At 45.4% G+C, this 23,115-nt stretch overlaps 1 protein-coding gene across 1 annotated transcript in view; it reads left to right on the top strand.

Annotated features, from left to right (window-relative positions):
* Retreg1 (reticulophagy regulator 1) overlaps positions 1 to 23,115 on the top strand; it is a 134,540-nt gene that overhangs the window by 51,670 nt on the left and 59,755 nt on the right. The window contains exon 3 of the mRNA XM_028868174.1: positions 4,477 to 4,507. Within this exon, the coding sequence (XP_028724007.1) occupies positions 4,477 to 4,507 (31 nt within the window). The remainder of the gene's footprint in view (positions 1 to 4,476; positions 4,508 to 23,115) is intronic.

The raw sequence follows: 23,115 nt of genomic DNA, 5'->3' as shown, positions 1-23,115 counted from the left end.
TTTAGAAAGATTGTTTTCCATTAGTGTGTTCAGGTGTGGAGCTAGCGCCTTCATGCCTAGCCTCTCTGGGAAGGTAAACAAATGCATTTTAGTCTAGTTCAGGTGTTTTGAGAACCACAGATTTAAATTGTATTCTTAAACACACACACACCCTTTCCTCCCTCTCTTTTCTTTTTCTTCCCGCTTCCATCCCCCTTTTTAGAGAAGAGATGCCCAGTTCCTTCACTTCCAACCCCAACAGCACCTGCTGTTGTATCCCGACTGCAGTGAGGCTCCCCGAGGCTGGTACCTCACCCCTCAGGTTCCGTGGAGGAGTTGGTTAGGCCCTGGCAAGCCCTGTGTTCCGGCCTTGATTCACAGCTGCCCGCCCCCAGGAGGGCTCAGCTTTCTCCAATGCATTTTGTAACTTGTTCTTCCCTTAGGAGAATGCGAGAAGACATAAAACCATTTGGAGGTGTGGTCAGCAGCCTTTAAAGCAAGTTGGCCACCCAGAAAGCTGAGCACCCTAGTATTTTCCGTTGTCTGGTCACTTTGCCCATCACTTAGGTACACGTGAAGAACAGATGAATGAGGAGAGGAGGGCGAGCTGAAGGACTTGGCTTCTGAGTACCGGGCCAGGATTGAAAACGGGACTGTTCGGAAGTCCTTCAGCCTTGGTGCTCGGGACCCACTGAGGTTATCAGTTTTCAGTTTAACCAGCCAAACTGTCAGGAGGTGGAGTGGATGCCTACCAGTCTGGACTCTCTAATTCTTAAGACGGGCTGACACACCGGGCCTGTAACCCCAGCTGCTTGTTGGAGGCTAAGTCAGGAGGATCAGAAGTTTGAGGCTGCCTGGGCTAGAGAGGAAATGCAAAGCCACACGGGGCTGCTGATTGAGATCCTGTCTTAAAATAAAAAGGGGATCTGGCTCAGTAGTGCGGCGCTCACCAACAAGCGCCGGCCTTAGGTCGGGTCCCTAGTGCAAACACAGAGAAAGGGTGACGAAAAAGAAAGAAAATTCTTGAGCTAGTTAGTGTCCCTTCCTCGCTGTGGAGAAGCCACAAAGTAGAAGGTCTCCTGGGGCTGTGTCACCACACACTCGGTGGCTCAAAACAAGAGGCGAGACTTTTGTCGTAGCTCTGGAAGTCATGGTTTCAGACAGCCCATCAGCAGGTCTGTATTCATCCTAGAGGCTCTAGTGAAAGACCCATCACTGTCTTGTCTCTTCCTTCCTGACTTTTGTTGGTGCTTGTAACTACACTATCACCATCCCTGCCTCCGTGAGCACACCAACTTCTCTGGCACTTGCACCAGACCGCCCTCCCCTGCTCTCTACCAAGAACACTTGGCGACTGTAGTTGGTGCCCACCTGGATGGTACAGTAGAGTAATCTTCTCTATTCTTAACCTGGAGAGACCCCTTTTCTCTATGAAGCAACACTCACGGATGCTCAGCCTGCTTTGATGACTGAAGCGCGTCATACTGTGGTACCCGAAGAGAAGCCGTTCTTACAACACAGGCTTGAATTTGGTTCAGGTGAAAGGCTATACAGTGAGTGAGCAGGTCCTACCGTGGCAGTCTCCCTGTTTCGCTGGCCCAGTCGGGACATCCGGGGCTCTCTGTCTTTTCAACGGTCAGACTACGTTGAGTGTCTTTTTGTGCCACGGCTAGTTGTGAGCACCGGCTTCTAAGGGGGCTGCATTCATGCTGGCCTCTGCCCTCACTGCGCCCACCCCCCCCCCATCTCTGCAACAGGCCTGGCTTTCTCTCGGGGTTCTGTTGAATGATGTTCTTCTGAACACAGCATTTCTACACATGAAAAAAGGGAAAAGAAAAAGATGGACTTCCTTCTGCTCCTTTCCCAGAACTGCCCAGTTGTTGGCTGGAGAGACCCCAGGGCCTTCTTTGGCCTCCTCCACAAAGACCCCATTGAGCGCCATGAATAGCTGGCTGGAGGTGGCGGCAGGGTTTCCAACCCCCAAACAGGGCTGGCTGCCATAGGCCGCTCTCAGGGACGCGTAGACTTTGTAGCAAGGTCTGGAAGCAGCTGTGGTAGGGCCGTAGCTCCGGTTAGGAGTGTCAGTCTTTCTCAGGCACCCCTGCTTATGCTGACAGCAGCAGCCAGTGAAGCCTCGTTCAGCAGAGCTTTCTGGGACCTTCTGCCTCTTTCCCGCTCTCAGCTTCCCACTTTCCACATTCTTGGCTAAAGATAGGAACTTTGCTTAGCTGGCCCCTTCCCCCAAATATATATATATATATATATTGGACTACACTTCCCACATTTTAAATGCACGTCCCTATGAACCGTGTGCACATTACTGACTAGCGGGTGGTGAAGTGTTTCACCTCAGGAGACAGGAGCTCTGTAGCCACAGAGAAGCAAGCAAACCCCACCCCATCTCTTTTCTACTCCCTACCTGTCTCTCTGACACACATACTTGGTGTGAAACAAATGGAGAAAAGAGAGCAGAGATGCAAGCGTGTGATGGGTGATTCAGTTCATCTTTATGAAACCTCCAGGTACCCAGGCCTTTGGTTCATGAGTCCCTGCAACCTCCGGCTGCGGCAGACGCCTCTATCCGTAGGGGACCTTGAAAGCCTGTACCCCTGGTCACTCTCCTACACCCTAGCAACACTGCCCACTCACAGGCTCGGAGGCCATCTTCTATAGCACGTCAAATTCCCCCTGCATCTTCAAACTTGCCTGTGACCTCTTTGTCCTTTACCCTCATGGTAATTAGAGTCAACCATCTCCACCTCAGGCTTTAAGAGCTTCAGGCACTTCCTGTGAGGAAAGTAGGTGTCCCTGTCTCTGCCCACAGCCATATTGTGGGTTAATTCTGTAAGCACTGTGTCTTTCTGTCTTCTCTTCTGTGAATTCCACACTATCTATTGATGCCACAGGCCAGCAGTCTCTTGACGGTTGGGATTAGACCTAGTTGGGATTGGGCTCATGGTCTCTAGTCCTCTGTACACTCTTCCTTTACTGTTATTCTGACTTGGCTTATCTAAGGCCTGGACTCAGTAGTCGGTGTGGTCGCCACTTGTCTGAGCTTAGGCCCTGGGAAGCACTGTCAAGCACCACCTGAGAAGTCCGGAGTCAGTACGCTCTGCTCACCCTCCAGGTCCCTGCTCCTTGGAATCAGCTGTTTACTCTTTCCCTTCTTAGCCCTTTGGTGATTATGCTGTGCTCTGACCCAGTCTTGGTCAGAACTTCCTCCCTCTACACAATCCCCACCGGAACTGTGCTCCGTGTTGGTAGCAATCTCAAAGTCTTCCAGTCCTCTTGTCCCTCATCCGTAATCAGTTCTCCAATTCTTGACAAAAGGCGAGCATCTCAGGCTCGTATCTCTTCTCTACTGTTGGCTCTGATTTGTTGGAGCAATGCGGTGAAGAGTTAGAGTAGCATGAGGTGAGGGTAGACCAGTATGTTTCTATCCATATCTAACTCTAGCTTACAGCATCCTGGGTTAAGTTGACTTCATTTTACATGCTGCTCAACTCCAGGAATTTGAGTTGTTCTAGAGGGTACAGGAAACACAGTTGTTTCAGAGGCCTACCAGGGGAGCAGAAGTCTAGTCTCCTAACATGATTGAGAAACAGTTCATCCCTATACTCAGGCAGCCAAGGCAATAAAAGGAAACCAGAATAATTGCATAATTCAAGTTGCCCAAAGAATTGGAAGTCATAAGCAACCTCTTCTTAGCAGTAAATGTTATGAAGAATTTGATAGGGGATGTTCACTTGATGGGGATATTCAAGCACACACAGGGCAAGACCTTTGACCTTTGTCTTGATGGAAAGTGCAGAAAACTTCTCGTGGTTGTTTCTTTATTGAACTTCCTTAAGTCTGGTAGCTGGGAGTGTGCTGGCAAGACTTGGTCCAATAAAGATAGTCCTTAGAGTTTTGAAAAGCAAATCTCTCCTCTCTCCCTCTCTCTCTCTCTCTCTCTCTCTCTCTCTCTCTCTCTCTCTCTATATATATATATATATATATATATATATATATATATATATATATTCATCATTATCCTCATCAATTAACTTTTTCTGTTGATTTCATTGGAGCTTAGCTATAAGTTTACAATATCTGAAGAGCACACCATGCCAATTTCCCCTTCAATACCACTTCCGTTATTCCTGCTAAAGAAGTCACATTTTCTGTCCTTTTTGACATATGATGGTTAACACCTTTTTGTCAAGTCTTATACTGATTATTTGACAGCACTTTTTCCTTAAGCACACATGTTTTCTGCCCCATTGGGCAATAAAGTACCTGGGGGCAGGGACAGTGTTCTAGAGTGTCCTGCCTTTATGATACCTACTCAAGTGTTCTGTAGACAGTCACCTACATCTGTCATGGCAACAGACATGGACACTGTACGGTTTGCCTGTAAAATGTTCTGCTTGAAGAAGCTTGGGATGTTTCTAAGCTGGCACATGCTTCCGGGGAGTGACATCCTGCTTAAGTTTCGTATTTTACTTCCCATTGCAGGTGCACAGTTGTGGAGAAGCCTCAGTGAAAGGTAGGGATTTTCTCCTCCAACGATGTGGCGAATGGATGGCAGGGCGGTGGGGGGGGGAGCGCAGCAGGTGACTTGAGCTGCTGATGTGTGTCACTCAAGTCCTGTTGTCGTGATAGGGACCTACGTCTCTAATAATGATTTCCAAGAGTGGGGAAAAGTAAAGCAAATGACAGTGAGGCTGGAGCTGAGGACAAGATGGGGAAGTCACTCCAGGGATAAATGCATTTCAGTGCCTGGCTGGGCAGTGAGGGGAGAGGGGACTGTGTTTGATGTTTTCCCTCAGGTTCAGTGTTGAAGTGGGGATGACAGTTGGTGCAGTGGAAGAATGGGTGACAGAGAGGGAGAGAACTTCCTTGGAATGTTCCAGAAGGGCTGGCCATGCTGTCGGTTCAGAAGGCTTGAGAGTGGAGGAGAGAAAAAGGAGGGACACAAGTCTACTGGCTGTGAGTGCCTCAGATGTTGACCAGCTACTTGGTCCCCGCACCACTAGGGCTATGTCCGCTCCCTCATCTTGAGTGACATCTGCCCTGGAGGGAGGTTGAGGCTTCCAAGTGAGGGCAGTGATGAGAGGGGGCAGTTTGCTTCACCGGCTGTACACTGGAGACGTAAGAGAGATGGAGGAAGTTTAAGGGTTAATATTCCAGTGACGTTAGTGTTTGAAGAAACTCATTTGTGTTTATTAAGGAACTGATTTGGCCTTATATATCTGTGCTACTTAAGAGGGATGGTTGGGTGTTGGGTATGCCAACGTGGACATCAGTAAATGAGCACGCAACGGGAGGAACCAAATAAATGATGCCATGAAGCTCCCATGAGAAGCCATTGCCTCCCCCTCAAAGTCGCGTTCTAGAGGCACGCCAGTGGCTCCAGGCACATGCCTGGTGTGGGCAGATCTGGTCTCGGCTACATGCTGGGCCACAGTAAGTGGATTATGCTTTCTGTGTTTTTCATACATTAGGAAAAAAATACAGAGGCTTGCTTCCTGATTGTGGTAGCTGGAAGATTAGACCAATTGAGTTGATCTCAAAGGATTAAAAAGCAAGCAAGCAAGCAAGCAAGCAAGCAAGCAAACAAAGCCTTTGATACATAGTTCTGTCAGATGCATTGATATGCTGACCAATCTGTGTGTCTTTTGTTGTGGTTTAGAAAGTGTCGGTCAAAATTCATGTGGCAGTTCACAGTGGCTAAGTTATGGGACCAACCTATGTTCAACCACAGAGAAATGGATTTAAAAGATGTGGTATATATACACGATATAAATGTTTTCAGCCATAAAAGATATACAAAGGAATGGCATTACATTGTTTTCAGGAAGATGGACACAGCTGGAAATGATCATATGAAGTGAATTAAGCCGGAAGGACAGAATTGTTTCAGAAGGACAACTGTTACATGTTGTCTTTCTTTTGTGGTTTCTAGGTTTTATGCAGTTACACAAAATCATGTATGCATGCATAAAACGGAAGTAGATGTGGGACTGTCTAGGGGAACAAAGGGGAGAAAGAGGAAGGGGGTGAGGGCGTGGCAGGAAATATGTTCAATGTACAATATATACTTGCATGAAAAACATTTTAATGGAATTAAATGAAAAGCTAAAATTAAATTTGCATGCCAGGCATTTAATCCCCCGAAGAACATTAGTTGTTCCATGTGATGGGGCGTAGTGGGAGGGGCCTCCATCACGAGAACTCCTCCGCTTGAATGGATGGACTCTGGTTATAAAGCCGACTGCAGCCGGGGCTTGAAGCTCATGCTGCATCTTACTGCATGGTGCCTCTGCCCCAGCAGGAAGGTCTGTGTCACATGTGCCCCTGATCTGGAGCTTCTGTGTTGGTTCATTGAAGTTTCCAGGGAGGCGTGCCATTCAGGACTTCCGGGATGGGGATTTCTAATATTTCTGCCTGAGTATGCTTGTTCAGTGGTTCTTGCATCTGGCCTTGGGTATGCCTATGTCTTTAACAGTGAAAAAAAAAATTAAAAAAAAGAAAGCAACTCACAGGTTAAAATACATGATGACAGGCAGATCATTGGAATGTACATAGAGGAGAGGCACTCTGTGATCATGGGAGTCACGTGGATTAGGATCTTTTTTTTTTTTTTAAATTCCAAGTTCATGGATACTAGCTGTAACCAACTCTAACCATAATTCTAACCCTCCTCCTTGGCAGTGGCTGGTCATTGTCCCCCACTGTCCTTTGGTGCAACAGCTGAGCTACTCAGGTTACTCAGCAAGGGTTAGTTTTCCCTCTTCCAGTATCTGCTTTCAATTTGGGCTTGATCTCAGCGTGAGCCTGGCTTCCTGTCTGTGGGGCTTTCTCTGGTTTGGTAAAGTATTCAGCATCCCTCATGAAGTGGGTGATTGGGTGATGCACACGGACCCATAAGCCTGTGTACAGTCCTTCAGATGTTTAAGGGCTGTGTGTAGACTCCACAAGTGTTGTTTGCTCGATAGCAGTTCATCATGCCCAAACCAGGCTCTGATCTCCAACAGCGTCAACAGTGACCGGGGCCTTTCACCCAGATGCCTTGCTAAGGCAGCCTAGGTACCCGGGACAGTCATTTGTGCCGATGCGACTCTAGTGCGTGCTCTGAGAACAGCTCATTTCTCACCTTCGCCCCACAAGGGGCTTTGTAAACTGTGCAGGATTTGCACAGAGGTGGCTCTCGCCTGGGCTGGATGAACAACCTTTGTGACTCCTTCCTCGTGTTAGGTTGAGACTGACTCTAGAGTCTCATAGTACCTTTTAATTACTGTAGAACCATGACTGTTCACTTAATAAAATCCTCTAACAGATGATAATGTCTGCATTCTACCTTTTTCTTTATGTACACCTTTTTTTTTAACATTTTTTTTTTTTTATTTTACAATACCATTCAGTTTTACATATCAGCCACGGGTTCCCCTATTCTCCCCCCTCCCACCTACACCCAGCCTACCCCCCATTCCCACCTCCTCCAGGGCAAATACTCCCCCCGAGGACTGCAATCAACCTGGTAGACTGTACACCTTCTTTTAAAAATGAGTTTGCCTTCTGTTTTAGCCAATTTTTCTCAGTAGATAATGTTAAGAAGAGGTCTCGTTACTTAAATCTTTGCCATTCCAGTAGTTTTACCTAGTTCTTTAATACTTTGTTCATTATTACCCAGATTAAAGGGCTAAGATGTTCTTCCTCATAAGTCATTTTATTGTTCAGTATCTGTTTATTGAAGGTTTATTTCATTGGTATTAAAGTTGTAGAAACTGAGACCTACTGAGCACTAGAGGATTTCTGACAGACCTTCCAGACATGTAGAAGCTTCTAGCAGGGAACTGTCTGTAGGAGGCAGTGGTGGCCCTTGGATTCAGCTGCAGCTGGGACATGCACCGACCTGACTCACCGTGAGGCAGAGCACAGGCCATCCTAGCCAGCAGAGCTAAGCAGGAGTCCTGGGATTTTGCCCCTGTGTGGCCAAATCACAGGTTCTCCTTCTCGTTCTGTGTCTCACACTCTTTCTCTTTCTCTCGCACACTCAGAGCAGCAGCGTGGGTGCTGACATTTGGCATTGGTATGAAATGCTCTTTTGTTCCATAGACTTCCAGATAATTCCCACAAAAATTGCTCTTGATGCTCAATTGTGTATTTTGAGGGACAGGGAGAGAATCTTTGACCATTAAGACGGAGTTGTGGTGTCCACCCAACTCACAGGCCTAGAATGAGTCAGGGTGTTTACAGCAGATGACTAGGACATTATTCCTCTTAAAAAATAAAGTTCAACTATTATCTCTAAATTGCTTCTCTGACAAATGGAACATAGGTAAAAAAAATGTGGTTTTTGTTGTTTGTTGTGTGTGTGTGTTGCTAGGAATTGAACCTAGGACTTTATTCATACTATCAAGTGAGCAACATCACCAGTGTGAGGAAATGATTTAAATGCAATTATGACTCTTGTTTATATACACACTATAGACAGGATGGCAGATCCATATTCCCAAGCAAAGAGTTGATAGCTTGAACGTGTAATCTCTCCCCAGAACAGTAATTCCAGCCCCTCTGGTGTTAAACCCTCAGACTTCACAGCTTTGATTTTTCTTCACATGTCTTAAAATTTCTTTGTTCTCTCCGCATTGTAACCTGGGACCCTCCACAAGGAAGTGTGACAGGCACCTTGCTGTCTAGACGTGTTCTTTGAGGGTGTCCATGAGTTTTAAAGGGATGTCTTCTGGTGAAAGGTACTTTGGTTGGGCTAAATGAAGAAAGGATTTTCTTTTTCAGGAAATGTAGTCACTGAGCTCAGAATGTGCTGGATGCCTGCAGAAGCCTATTTTGGCCGATGACACCCAGGCAGTTATGGGAGCTGAGCTCCACAAACTTGAAAGTCTGTCTTTTGCCAAAATGAGAACTCCAATAGGCCTTTTATGCCTTAAAAAAAAAAAAAAAATAACAGTTGAGCACAGTTCTGTAGTTATCTATTGTACACTGGGAACTCAAAGCCCTGTTCTTCCTCTCAGGACAAAAGAAGGGGCCTATTCATAGACAGAACAAATCCTTCACAAGGACTGCTGGGCTGGGACTCCAGGCTACGCACAGGGCTCCCCCAAGATTCCGGCCAAGTTACTTGTGTTCAATTGTATTTTGATATTGAGACCCATCAAAGACAAATGAAACTCAACTGTGAAAGTCACTCTGGGGGAAATGATGTGGAGAATTATGTTTATTATCACCCACCACCGCTGGTATACGTATATAAAAATACTTCATGAGCCATTTAAAGTGTCTTATGCTCCATGTTAAGGCCCACAGTCTTGTTTGGGGGACCGTGAGACTGAAAGAGGTACCAGCCTAGAGTGCACAGGCCCTGGATGTGGATCTGTAGGTCTTTGCAAGAGCATTGAGTATGGTTTTTATTCAAAGTATCAAAAATAAAACTCAAGGCATTAAAAAAAAATGAAGGCTGGGGATGTAGCTTAGTTGATAAAGTATTTGTCTGACATGCATGAAGCTCTGAGTTCAGTTCCCCGCTGACAGTGAGCTTGAAGCAAGGGGAAAACCCAGCCATAGTGTGAGCAGTTGCTGAACTGAGGAAGCTGCCCCCTGGAAGGGTGTGTGTAGCTGGCCCTGGTTCCTGGGCCGAGATTTATAACTTAGAACCATTGCAAAGCCTTCTGGAAAGTTTTCCTTCAGGCTTAGTATATTGAGTGTGCTCAGCGCTGCTTCTCTGCTCGTGGCCACTAGGGGGTGGGAAGGAGGTGGGACCTCTCAGCTCCGGGAAGCTAAGAAACTACAGGCGGCTAGAGAAATGAAGCTGTCCGCTCCAAAGGAGGGTTAGCACCTAGGCATTTGGGCAAGACAAAAACATCCATGATTTCCCAATGACAAGAAGAAAATCCAGGTAAAAGTTACATCGATCTGTACTCAGGATGCATATTTGTGTGTGTATGCAATGTAAAGAAGAGTGAAAAATGAACGTAGACCAAGAGAAGCCATAGTGTGAAGAAACGGGTGCCTACCTCGGAGGACACCTGGGCAAGGAGGACTCTCACGGATGTCCTCCTAGGCACAGTCTGGGAACAAATGGCCGTATTACTTAGTTTCCAAACAAACTAATGGTTTTGAGAGCAGAACTCAGGGGCTCTTTGAGTTCTGGGTCATTTTGCTACTGTTTCTACTCATGGTCAGAATCTTCTGAATGGGTCTATTGTTTCTCAAGAAGTCTTTTCTCTGCTTTCCCAACATCTTGCTCGGGAATCAAAATACACAGATGTCCTTTTCCCTCCTGCTTCAGAATCTTATATAAAATAAAGGGCACAAACCCCAGAAAATAGCTTGATTTTTAAGTAATTGTGTGGAAAGAGGATAAATGGGTGGGTGATTCATTGACTCTGGGTATAAAATAACCATTTAAAGTTCTAGGCAAAGATCCCTGTTAGAATAGTCTGAGTCCGTGGTGCTATAGGATGTTTCCAGAACCTTGATGTGCTTCCAGTGGACTGGGTGATCCTGCCACCCCCACACTGTCCATATTCTAACCCTTCCCTGTGCCTGTCACCTTACACAGCAACAGGGACTTTGCAGATGCAGGATGTGGATACTTTTCTGGATGATGTGCATGGACCCAGGGTCATCACAGGGTCCTTTCCAGAGCAGAGCAGGAGTGGGATGGAGAGAAGGTGCTGGTGGTGAGCCAGGAGGTGAATGAAGGGAGTCAAGGGGCACAGGCAGCTCCAAGGAGCCGGAAGAGGCGGGGCACGGCCTCTGGAGCCGAGATGGCTACCAGACAGGGTCACAGTTGTTAAGATGGTACTTGTGAGAGAAGTTCCAAACCATAAGCTGGTCGTGGTTTGTCGCAGCAACAGTAGGAAGCTGATGGAGCGATCATTATGATGTGAAAGGAGCAGTCTTTATTGGACATTGCCAAGGCCAGTCTGGTCAGGTCACCACTCCATCCACCAAAGAAATGCAGTTTTACCTGGTTTGTGGGCTAGTTGCTTCCTAATGTAGTCCGGTCCAATTTGTCCAAGAGCAGTATCTTGAAACAGGAGTGCCAGGGTTGGTGGGACAGAAAGACAGAAGTTATAGCGTCCGAGCGAGAGGTCAGCCAGCCAAGAACTGCCTAGGGGGATGTTGCCACTGGGCCAGAGGAAAACTGAGGATTGAGAAAGGGACGAGTGTGGTCAGCAGGGTCCTCAGTAATAGGTCGATGCCATTCCAGAAGGCAGGGTGCAGCATTGCTCGGTGGCGTTGGCAGCATCTATGTCCAGGAGGAAAGCACTGGGCGCATAAGAGCCTGGGAGACCTTGGTGACTAGCTTTCTGTGGGTTTCATTCATGTGTTGAGGAGGGTGGGGAGGAGGCCTTTAGGGCTGAGAATAAATCCAGGGGCTTAAGGATGAGAGGAAGGCTGAGAAAATGGAGGTGGGCAGTAAGTATGAGCTACATCCTGGGAAGTGGTGGTGGTGGGGAGTGAGTGGAGAGAGATCAGTCAGCGACCCGGAGAAAATACCAGCATCGGTATCTGGTTCCAGGATGTTCTCGTTACCCTCAAAAGGAACCCACATCCAGCAAGTAGCTGTTTCCCATTTCTTCCCTTCCTCCAGCTCTAGACATCCGCTGTCTGCTTGCTCTTTATGGATTTGACTCTGGATGTTCATATAAACACATGTCCTTAATTATGTCTGGCTTCTTTTGCTTGGCATAATCACTTCAAGATTCACCCATCATATAACTTTTACCATACTTTATTCCTTCTCACAGCTGCGTAAGGCCCCACTGCCTGGACACACCACATTTTGCTCTGCCATCACTTGATGGTCTTTTCTGGTTATTTCCATTTTTTGGCTAGCAAGAAGTTTGATTTTGTTCTCAAAACAGAGAGACATGATCACGTTGAGTAAAGAACTGGGAAGCATGTGTAAGGATTACAGGGTAGAACTTACAGGGGCCTGGGGGTGCTCAGCTCTGTCACTGTAGAGGGCTGGGCTTCTGACTGACTTAGTTTACAGACCCTTTGTGGAAAACTGAAGCTACAAGAAATAATTCCACAAATGCAATATTGTAGGCCTAGCTCTACCCTCCCCCGCGCCCCAATCCCTGAAACGAGAGTGTCACTCTATAGAAGGAACTCGGGACGTGTCCTTCATCTGTCCTTTAAGTTAAGCTTCCTCTTCATCTCTTTTTAATAGTCGTAGAGAATTTGCAGGGAAGGATGGAGGTACAGGGCCAGCATTGTTGGTAGAGGTCTGATTAAGGGCAGGAACGGCTCTGGCGTGCAGTCCCCTGACTAGGAGGGAGCATGGCTTTATAACTCATGTGCTGTTCGTTAGTTATTTTGAAGGCTAGTCTTACTTGTGCCCGCTTTTAATACCTGAACAACTGGGAGAGAGAACTTGTAATCCTGCAGTCATTTGGCTTGGATTCCTTGAGAGTATTTTTAAACTCTAACATTCAGAGCTGTCTCATATCACTGAGAGCCCAGGCATCACCCTCGGTACGCCTTTCTTTTCTTCTGGACTACAGCTTTAGATTTCGAATAGTATTTTTGAATTCCACACAAAAAGAAAAATACATTAAAAAAAACCTCTCCCTTGGTGTTTGTCTTATTTTTAGTCAGTGGCTGTTTTTATTAAAATGAGCAAGGAAATTTTCAGTCATGACTCCAGAGCCATCTGCTATGGAAAGAATATTGTTTCCTAAAATGTATCAAGCTAGACAACCTCAACTCAGACATGGATGTTTAATTTCAACAAGTTGAACATTTAGATATTGTCCCCACTCTGGCTAAGATAATAATATTTAAGGGTCTTTTAATGAAATGTATTGTGCTCAGTGTATAATTGAGAGGAATTTTATTTTTTTTAATTTATTTTTTATGTGTATGAGAGTTTGCCTGAATGCTTGTGTGTGCACCCCCCACCCCCTTGAGGGCCATAAAGAGGTGTCAGATCCCCTGGATTTGGAGGTAGAGATGCTTGTGAGCTGCCATGTGGTGCTGGAAACTGACCCCTCATCTTTTGTAAGAACAGTAAGTTATCTCAGCCTCTAGCCTCTGAACCATCACCCCAGCCCTCCAGGGGAGTTTTAAGTGGAATTAAAACTTGTGTTTCTAAATTGAATGCTGGGTCAGAAATGAATTTGGGATTAAAAACAAGATGGCCTCAGGTTCTTCCTTAGAAACTGAGAGAGAAAAGTTGTTTTCATTGTTATAACATAGCTGAGAAATGTAGTTGGACATTTTTGTTGGACTTTCTTTGGACCACAAGCCCCTAAATAATGACAGGGAGACTTATTATTTATTATGAAAGCTTGCTCTTAACATGGGCTTGTTCCCAACTAACTCTTATTGACTTAAATTAACCTGTTTCTATTACTCTACGTTCTGCCATGTCGCTCCTTACTTCTCCTCCATTCTGTACATCTGACTCCCTCTGTGTCTGGCTGGCGAATTCCAGTGCTCCTGATTCTAACCTAGAGTTCCTATCTCTGCCTGGAAGTCACGCCTATCCTCTTCCTGCCTAGCTATTGGCCATTGAGCTCCTTATTAAACAAACCAGGTACCTTAGGCTGGAGAGGCAAAACCTAGGCACATCTCACATAGTATAAACAAATACCTGGCAACAGAGAAAAGTTAGAGGAGGATTTATTTTGGCTCACAGTGCAGAGGCCTCAGAGCATGGTCCCTTGACTTTGCTGTGTCCAGTCCCTTGCGTAATGAGCTTGAACATCATGGTAGGGAACACATGTTAGAGCAAAGTGGCTCATTTCCCGATAGACAGGAGAAAGTGAGAAGGAAGAGAACAGACCAGGGAAAAACGATGCCTTTCCCAGGTATATCTTCCAACGATCTGCTAGTTATCTACTTAGCTATGTTCATAGTCACCTACTGATCTGTAGATGCAGTTAGAGTCCTCGGAGTTTTCTCTCAATAGCACCACCAGACGGGGACCAAGCCTTCAACACATGAACACTTTATGGGGACATGTCAGATCCAAGCCACAGTATTGACATGTAAGTTATCTGTACGTGGTAAAATCACACCCTTTCTTTTCCTGAGTGGAAGGAGATAGTGGTGCTGGTTTAAAGAATTTGCATTGTCTGTGTAGGAAGCCTGGGCATTAGAAACTAATTATAAGTTTTGTCTTTGGTTCCTCAGTCAAGACATCAGAGCTTTCCAGTAGTGAAAGAAGACATGACTTGCGAATAGATTGCTAATCAGAATATGGGGTTGATGTGTAACCAACAGCAGAAAGGCAGTTGTAAAATCCAGAGGAAGCCTTGCCACCTGACTGCTGCCGCTCAGTTTTGGGAATAGGAGAAAAGCTATTCTCTGGTGAGCAAGTGATTTCAAGAAACAGAGGGAGGCCAGTGAGACGTGGATGAGGCTCAGTGACAGGCGTCCAACTCTGATGCCGCATTGGTAATACTGCCGGTCTTCCCCACCTCGGTTCAGCATGACCTGCTGGCTCAGATCCTGTTTCTTGGTTTGGACTCTGTTAAAGAATGCTATGGACTGGGTGGCTCAGATGGCAAGCATTTTTTTTCTCATATTGCTGGAAGTCTGAGACTATGGGTTCTCAGTATGATCCAGGAGCACCATCATCTCATTCTAAGGCAACAGTTCCATAATGGGGTGCCATCTCATCAGCTCACCCACACCCACTTAGCTCCGGAAGCTCACCTTTGGGGGCTAGTGAGTTGTATGTAATAGAGTTTGTAGGTGCATGTGTTTATAGGTGTTCAGCCCTTCCCTCTGTTCAGTTTTCTCCTTTTGTGAGAGCGGGAAGTGGAGGGACGGAAGGGGTTGATGTAGCTCCTTAGAATGCAGAAGTGGAGAGTCAGGCAAAGTCCTGGGTAATCTGAGCCCCTGGAAAGGATCATGATGAAGCAAAAGCTTAGAGGTCATCGGCTCTCTTGACTCCAGGAGGAGGGATTATGTCTAATGCCTTCTGGTTAAGTGGTGCTTGTGTTTTACAGCTCCCTCAGATACCAGGGGGCAAATGGTCCTCACATCCTTTTAGATACCTTCCCTTGCTTATTACTGTTGAATTCTGAGACACCAGGATTTGGGGAAATTTTACAAGAGGTATTGTAGATACTTCAGTGTGGACCATGGAGGATTAAGCCATTTCAATTTCATGCTGCCTTCATAGTTATGTTTTGTCATAACTGGAAGCTAACATAGTACCCCCTAACCACTATAGAAGATTGTGGTAGGTGCTGGGCTGGAAGAGTGGGTCCTGTAGCAGTCAAGGTTAGAGGCATCAACCAATCCTGATCTCTTCACTCCCCATCACCCTGGAGCCTAACTGACTCCTCGTTTATGTTGAGAGAGGAGTACCAAGCACAGCAAAACCATGGCTCATCCTAGTCACTTTCCCATGGCTGCTACAAAACACTTGGGTCCAGGTATGTTACTCAGTTTTCCTTTATTGAGACAAAATCCTTGAGAACATTGGTCCGTAAGAAGGGAAGACCTGTTTTGGTTCCATGACCACTTAGTCCTGGGGCTTTCACCCTGTGGCAGTAGATAGAGTACATCATGGCAGGTGTGAGTGGTGAAGAAGGCTGCTCACCTGACAGCAGATGGAAGAGATCACGGCCTGAGTGTCCTCTTGAAGAGGATGTCCCCAGTGGACATCAACTCTTCCCTTTCTGCAAAAGTTCTAGACTTCCAAGAATGCCAGAGGTTGGCAACCAACTAGTACCTGTGTGTCTGAGGGAGACATTTATGATCAAAACCAGCCAGTCAGACTGGCTTACAGTGGTAATTTCGGACCTTAGGAGGCTGTGTAGGGAAGCTTTGAGTGGGAGGCCAGACTGGGATACATAGAGAGTTTCAAAGCCCTGCCTGATTTAAAAAAAAAAAAAAAAACTGAACCAAATACTAGGTCATATAGACAATCACAAAAGTTTATTTGGCCTGTGGTTCTGGAGATGTAGAAGCTCAGGAACAAGGTTGGGTGTCTGCTGAGCAGCAGGTGAGGGCTTCCTGCTGCATCTCAACACAGCCAGGACCATGGTAAAGACAGCAAGTGTGCTGGGGAGAGAGCCATTCCCTGACCGGGATACCATCCCTACGACGGTAAGGGTATCCCGTGCAGAGGGCGAAGCCAGCAATTGTTTCCAACACATGAGCTTGGGGGGACTCCGTCAAACCAGAAAATTCAGCCCCTTCCCCAGTTCACGTCCTTCTCTAAAATACTTTCATCCCACCCACATACCTCTCGAGTCCTGTACCAACTCAAATTGCAAAGTCCAAGGTCCTGTGTGGCTTACTATGAGTTCAGCTCAGTTCCCTCTAGCTGGGAGTCTGTGAACCGAACAAATCTTCAACTTCTTAACACGGCAGTGATAGTCATTCTTTCATGAGGATGTGAACTTTTTGAGGCTCATGGACATGATCATATTCATGCTGTAGTATGCAGTGATGGTCAGAAAGCGCTCTCAGTACAGTGTTCTTAAGACCTTTTCCAGTTATTCTTGGACAGCAGTTCCTGGGAAACAGGAGAAACAGGGTAATGAGTACGTCACGACTCTCTCATGTACTGTATTGCTTTCTTTCTGCACAAGGATTCAGAGTCAGTTATTGCTGTGTTACAGAGAAGCACAAAATAATCTCTTTGGTGTACAATGTGCATTTGTCTCTTCTGTCTCTGTCTTCAGTGGGGTTCAGTCTAGGAAGGCTTTGCTCCAGGTTTTTGTCTTGCCTCCAGGCCAACTTCATGGCCTTTTAGCTTCCTTGCCTCAGAGGCTTGCCCAAGGTGTCTTATATTCATTGAAGAAGGCAGGAAGAGCATGAGATCTCAACTCTAGTCATTCCAGCGCTACCTGTTCATACCCCAAAAGTCAAAGCATATCACAGGGCCAAGTCCAAAGCCAAGATGGGGGAAAGTACTTCTGGACACCATGAGGTCATGACAAGGCATCGGCGTGTAAACTGCAAGACAGATGGCAATTGTGTCTCATAACGTGATCTGTTGTTAGATATTTAAGTGGGGATACTTTTCATATAATAGTTACATGGTTTTTTATTTTATATTCAGTGTCTTCCAAAGCTCATTTGAATGATTACTTTTTGACTGAATGTATATAGATAAATATATAGATATAGATAAATAGACATTACAGCCACTTATATACACATTTCACTTACAGGCTAAAAGCTCTTAAGTATATCTATCTATCTATCTATCTATCTATCTATCTATCTATCTATCTATCTATCTATCTACCTACCTACCTACCTACCAACCTACCTACCTATTATATACTTATTATCTTCTATCTGTATGTATATCTATCATCTGTCTTTCATTTCTTTCCTTCTTTCCTTTCTTTCTGGTCTTCCTGTGCTGTCCAGTCTGACTTTGAATTTCTGGACTCTAGTAATCCTCCTGCCTTAGTCTTGCTGGTGACAAATTTTTCATTTTATGTGATTCTTTGACTTAGCATCTCATATAGCTAAGGTTGGCCTCAAGCTAATTAGGTAGCAAGGATGACCTTGAATTCCTGATCCTTCTGCCTTCACTTTGCAAGTGCTGGGACCATGTATAGCTTACCCATTTATTTATTTATATGTATTTATCTTTATTTCTTTTATTGTTTGAGAACTTCATACATGAATGTAGTGTGTTTTGATTAAACCCATCCTCACTCTCTCTTCTCCATCTCCTACCTTCCTTCCCAAATTTATATACTCCTTTTCAAAACTACTCATGGTTACTAAAGATTTTTTTTCCTAACTCAATATTTTACAAATATATCCTGGAAAATTTTAACCATAATTGTTAGTTTTACCCAGAACTAATTTTTAGATAATTTTCTCACTATACTATTACTTTTATCTCTTTATAAACCAGAATAATTTACCTACTAGTAATTCCAGGTTACAGAATTGTTGGAAAATTTGCATGATAAGGATACATTTGCACATAGTCAAATATTCAGAGCAAGAGGGCTTTGGAATACTTGGTGTTATATGATTCTGGACATACAATGGACCTTTATACCTTTAAACCTTTATGGCACTCTTTGTATACACTGAAGGGCTGACGTGGAAGAATAAGATATGTTTTTTATTGAAACCATCTATTTCTATAGCCTAAATTAGTGTTCAAGAACAAGTTATTTTTTGGTTTTGGATAATAAATTCAGGTCCTAATATTGGCTCAAGATTCATTAAATGTTAACGGAGAGTCAAGTGTCCTAGGCCCTGCAGGAGTATGATCTAAAGATACAGAGACCAAATCTTCCACATTGCCGTCAGTACTTCATTAACCAGCTGTGTTTTACCCTGATGTGTCTTTACCTTGAGCTGATGCTGGTATGCTTCACTGAGATTCTCACACACACACACACACACACACACACACACACACACACACACACCGTTATTTGCAAAGGAACACAGTAGCTATATGCTACCTTCTTATTTTTGTTACGGATAGAGAAGCAGCTGACGTCCCATGCTCGTCCACTGGTGCCAGACAGACCAGCTCTTTTGGACCCCTGCTTGCACTTGGGGGTCACCTTCTAGTGAGTGGATTCATTCTTCCCGTGAACACTTGATGGACATGAGGTAGGTGCCAGTGTTGAGATACTATTGCATTTCCTCTGAGGCTGGAGCTCAGGGGAAACCAGGTAGGTAAGGTAGCAGGAGAGTGGCACATTGCTGTGCTCCGGGGGCCTGTGGGAACTCCCCTGCTGAAGGATCCCTAGAGTCTCCTGCTGTCCCTCTATGTAAAGAGGAGACTGCCAAGTAAAATTAGATGGGAGGGTGATTTTGTCACTGTCAGAAGTTTTCATTGGTTCAGAGAGGAGGATCAGGTCACCATCAGAAGTTTTCACTGGTTCAGAGAGGAGGGTCAGGTCACCATCAGAAGTTTTCACTGGTTCAGAGAGGAGGATCAGATCACCATCAGAAGTTTTCATTGGTTCAGAGAGGAGGATCAGGTCACCATCAGAAGTTTTCATTGGTCCAGAGAGGAGGATTAGGTCACTATCAGAAAATTTCACTCGTTCTTTAAGTCCTTGAGGATACCAATTGCACATTAAAAAAGATAGACCGGAGAGGGATGCCTGAGGAAGACCAGTAAATTAACTTTGTACTCATTGCACTCACAGATCTCTCATACTAGAGCCTGACATTAGTTTTTATTTGGAATCAACATCCTGTTTTCTTCCTGTCCACTTCCTGTTGCAGTGACTCCGCCTTCTGTTCAGCTCAAAGGGATCTTTGGTGCAGTGTGATGCTTCTAGCAACTGACTACTTTTCAGATGTTGAATATTGATCTTAAGACTATGAGCTTTCGAGGTCGGTGGACAGGCAGATATGCCACAGAAACTTAGTTTCCTCTCAGCATCTTAATTCCTTGGGTTTCTGCCATCGCATGTGGCCGGGTTGACGTCAGCCACCGTGCAGCATGGACTTCTTCAGAGACCCCAGTGGAGGCGGAAAGACTCAGTGCACTACCTTTGGAGGTCTCCGTCTTGTCCTGGTTCTGCTGTGCTCTGGCCCCATGTGCCTTCCCTCCCTGACTGGCTGGAATGACGCAGAGGGGTAGAATGAGGGGCCCAAGGATCTCGTTGACCTGTCTCTTTGAGGAGCTTTCTGTGACAACGAAAATGAGCAGCACTGTTTCCCTCTGTAGTGGTGATGAAGGGAAACTGTCCCTTGGACTCAGGCTATGTTCTGGAAGCCAACAGTCATAATTGCATGGGAGCACACCGGAACCAGGAAGTTAGGAGGGACAGAGGAGGACAGGGAGCTTGGAGTGAAGTGAGGAGCCATCAGCGAAGGGAGGAGCAAGGGTAACGATGGTGGCGGTAGCTGACTGTCTTCTGTTAGTGCTAACACTTGTCTGCACTGTGTTGCATGCTTACTGTGAATCATTAGTTCGTCCTCAGGCCAGGTCCCGGGGCAGGATAAGAAGCCTCGTCTCGAGATTAGGGACAGCAAGTTTTTGGTTAAGTGAACCGCAGCTCTTATCCGTCATCATCTCCCCCGTGCCAATGGCTTTAAGTAGTGTGTGCTCTTTCCCAGGGAGATAGTTTCATTTAACGGCACGTTAGAAATGTAAAGCAGAATTCTGAGTGTTTTCGTTACACGGCCATGATGAAGAGGCAATGATGTTGGTATCATCTGTGTTTGGGGATTAGAGGTGGTCAGAGCCCATGGGAGGCTTCAGCTTGGCAGAAAAAACTCTGACCCTGGTCCCTTCCAGATGCAGGAGAGTTGAGGTAAAGGTTTTATTTTATTTTTATGACCAAAGGTGTTTGCTCGGTGTTAAAAGCTTTGTTTAATAGGTTTAAAGGTTGCTCTAGTCACAAAAATGAGGCTGTGTTCTCAGCGATATCAAGTCAACCATTGGCATATTGACCGTATGTCTTGATAGGTGTACATGTTCTTATGTGTGTGAGTGGACATAGATCAACGGATTTTTGTCTTGGCACGAGTTTCCCCTTGCTTGTGAAAGTGTACAAAGCATTAGTAGATGAGGTGGCCCCAAGGAAAGGAAAGTTTGAACAAATCAGCTAACTCCCCGAGATTCGGTTTCTTTACTGGCTAAAACGAACTGAGCACACTTCATTGTGAAGCGGTGGCAAACAGGACATGACCCCAGCAGATAGAGTGGTCCCACTACCTTCAGAGTAAGTCTTCCTGCCTCAGCCCAGGCTAGACCATCCCTCGCAGACATGCTGAGAGGTTTATCTCCTGTATGATGCTAGGTCCTGTCAACTTGACTCTGTTAACCATTGGAGTGCAAGCATCGACACATCTCCACTTGAGTCCTGTGTCAAGTTCGCTGGGGGGCAACCCTTGTCCTTTGTGTTTGCTTCCTGACACTGACACAAGGCATTGAATAAACAACTTCCAAGAGGAAGAAGAGCGTACCTGACCAGGTTTTAGAACCATCATCCGTGGTGGCTCGGCCTGTTGCTTTAGATCAGTGACAGTGCAGGTAGATAATGGTGAAAGCTTGTGGTGGAAGAGGCTACTCATGTCATCCGGATGGGAGGCAAAGAGGGAGAAACGAAAGGCTAGAGACCCAGAGCCTCTTCAGGGGCATACCACTGTATCATGAATCTTTGGTTATTTGAGACAGGGTCTCTCTGTGTAGCTTTGAGCCTTTCCTGGAACTCACTCTGTAGACCAGGCTGGCCTTGAACTCACAGAGATCCGCCTGCCTCTGCCTCCCGAGTGCTGGGATTAAAGGCGTGTGCCACCACCGCCCAGCTGTAACATGAATCTTAAACCGTCTTATTAATGAAAACAAACCCGGAGCCAGGTATTGGGGTGAATGCTGAAAGATCAGAGAAACAGAGTAAGCCACCAGCTAACCTCAGCTTGCCAATTCCTCAGCCGATCCTGTTTCCTCAGACTGAAAACCTCTGGGTCCTCACCTGAATGGATCTCAGCAGAACTGCTGCTATAAAGCTAAAAGTTTAAAAGGCTCTAGTTCCTGGTCCTCATGCCTTATATACCTTTCTGTTTTCTGCCATCACTTCCTGGGATTAAAGGTGTGTGTCACCATGCCTGGCTGTTTCCAGTGTGGCCATGAACTCACAGAGATCCATATGGATCTCTGCCTCCGGACTGATAGGATTAAAGGCATGTGCTACCACTGCCTGACCTCTATGTTTACTGTAGTGGCTGGCTTTTTCCTCTGATCTTCAGATAAACTTTATTGGGGTGCACAGATAAAATCACATTTCCCCCTTTTTTGTCTAATATAAAAATTTAAAAATTATAAGAAAAATTATGTAAGTATAATAACTATATATAATACATAAGCAATAAATACATCAACAGTGTCTAGTCCATTTGCATTTGACAAATTTAGAGAAAATATTCCATTATCTATCTTATTTTTGTGAATCTAAAGGATTGTATCTAATTGACCTTTTTTTACTAGAGTGGCTGGCTTTTTCCTCTGATCCTCGGATAAACTTTATTGGGGTACACAGAAAATATCACCACATTGTTAGAGATTAGTGGGGGAGGTGCTGCCATGAGGCTTCACCATAATCCTCATGAGATCCCTTCCTTATCTCCCCAAGAGGAGGATTATAGAAGGAGCAGGACTGGTCGCTCTCTTGAGGTCTGGCATTCTGTCTGTCAATGTGATCTCATTGCTCACCACACTCTGACCATGATAGCATTTATGGTTAGGCACTTAGCAGAAGTTAAACTAATCAGGACCCCCAACCTTAAACTTCCAATCCCCCAAACTCTGAGTTAAGTGAACCACTTAGGTTTACCACTACCACTATCAACAACAAAATAAGTTAATATAGGCATATAGATTAATTTTAGTTTTAAATATGGATATATTTGTATCACCTGTCATCTATATATCTATCTATAATCTATCTATCTATCTATCTATCTATCTATCTATCTATCTATCTATCTATCTATCTATGTTTCTAAGGGAGGAGTCAAGTGTCAAACTGAGGCAGTTCATTTTAGATAGGACTTGCTATATCAAAGTACCTTAGACTGTGGACATTTATAAAAAGGAATGTATGGATCATTTTTGGGGGAGCTCAAGGTACATTGAGAACCAGTGTCTGATGTGGGCTTATTCCTCCCTTTTGTGTCCTTGCATAGTGGGAGGAACAAGACAGTTCCCTTCAGCAACTTCTCAGGAGAGCATGATAATCCTATTCACAAGGGGAAGCCTTCATGATTTAATCCCATTCTAGATGGCCCCACCTCTTAATACTGTCATATTAGGCATCAGGGGCCAACAAACAGCTTTAGGGGGACACAAAGGTTTAGACTGTGATGTTAGTGATGGTGAGTCCTGCTTCCTTTCCCGTGGCAGCTCTAAACAGCACGGGGCCGCAGATGGTACTCGTCCTGGAACCCTTGGGATAGTGGGTACATAATCAATACTATACATAATCAATACAGTTGGCCAACTCATGCTTGTCAGTCCTGAACCCTTGGCTGCTCACAGCCTCACAGGACAGGTCACCCAGCCTTCTCAGTGTCCTGTCCCTTCGTCTTGTTCCTCACTGCGCTCTGAACATTAGGCAGCCTGCAGCTGCTGTGAGAGGGCCGTGAGATTTCTTGCCAGGGCCGCTGAGGTGAGAGAGCTCAGAGCCACAGCATAGGCCAGATGCTTCC

The sequence above is a fragment of the Peromyscus leucopus genome, chromosome 11 (assembly GCF_004664715.2).
Source record: "Peromyscus leucopus breed LL Stock chromosome 11, UCI_PerLeu_2.1, whole genome shotgun sequence".
NCBI lineage: Eukaryota > Metazoa > Chordata > Mammalia > Rodentia > Cricetidae > Peromyscus > Peromyscus leucopus.
This window is presented reverse-complemented; position numbering and strand designations above follow the sequence as displayed.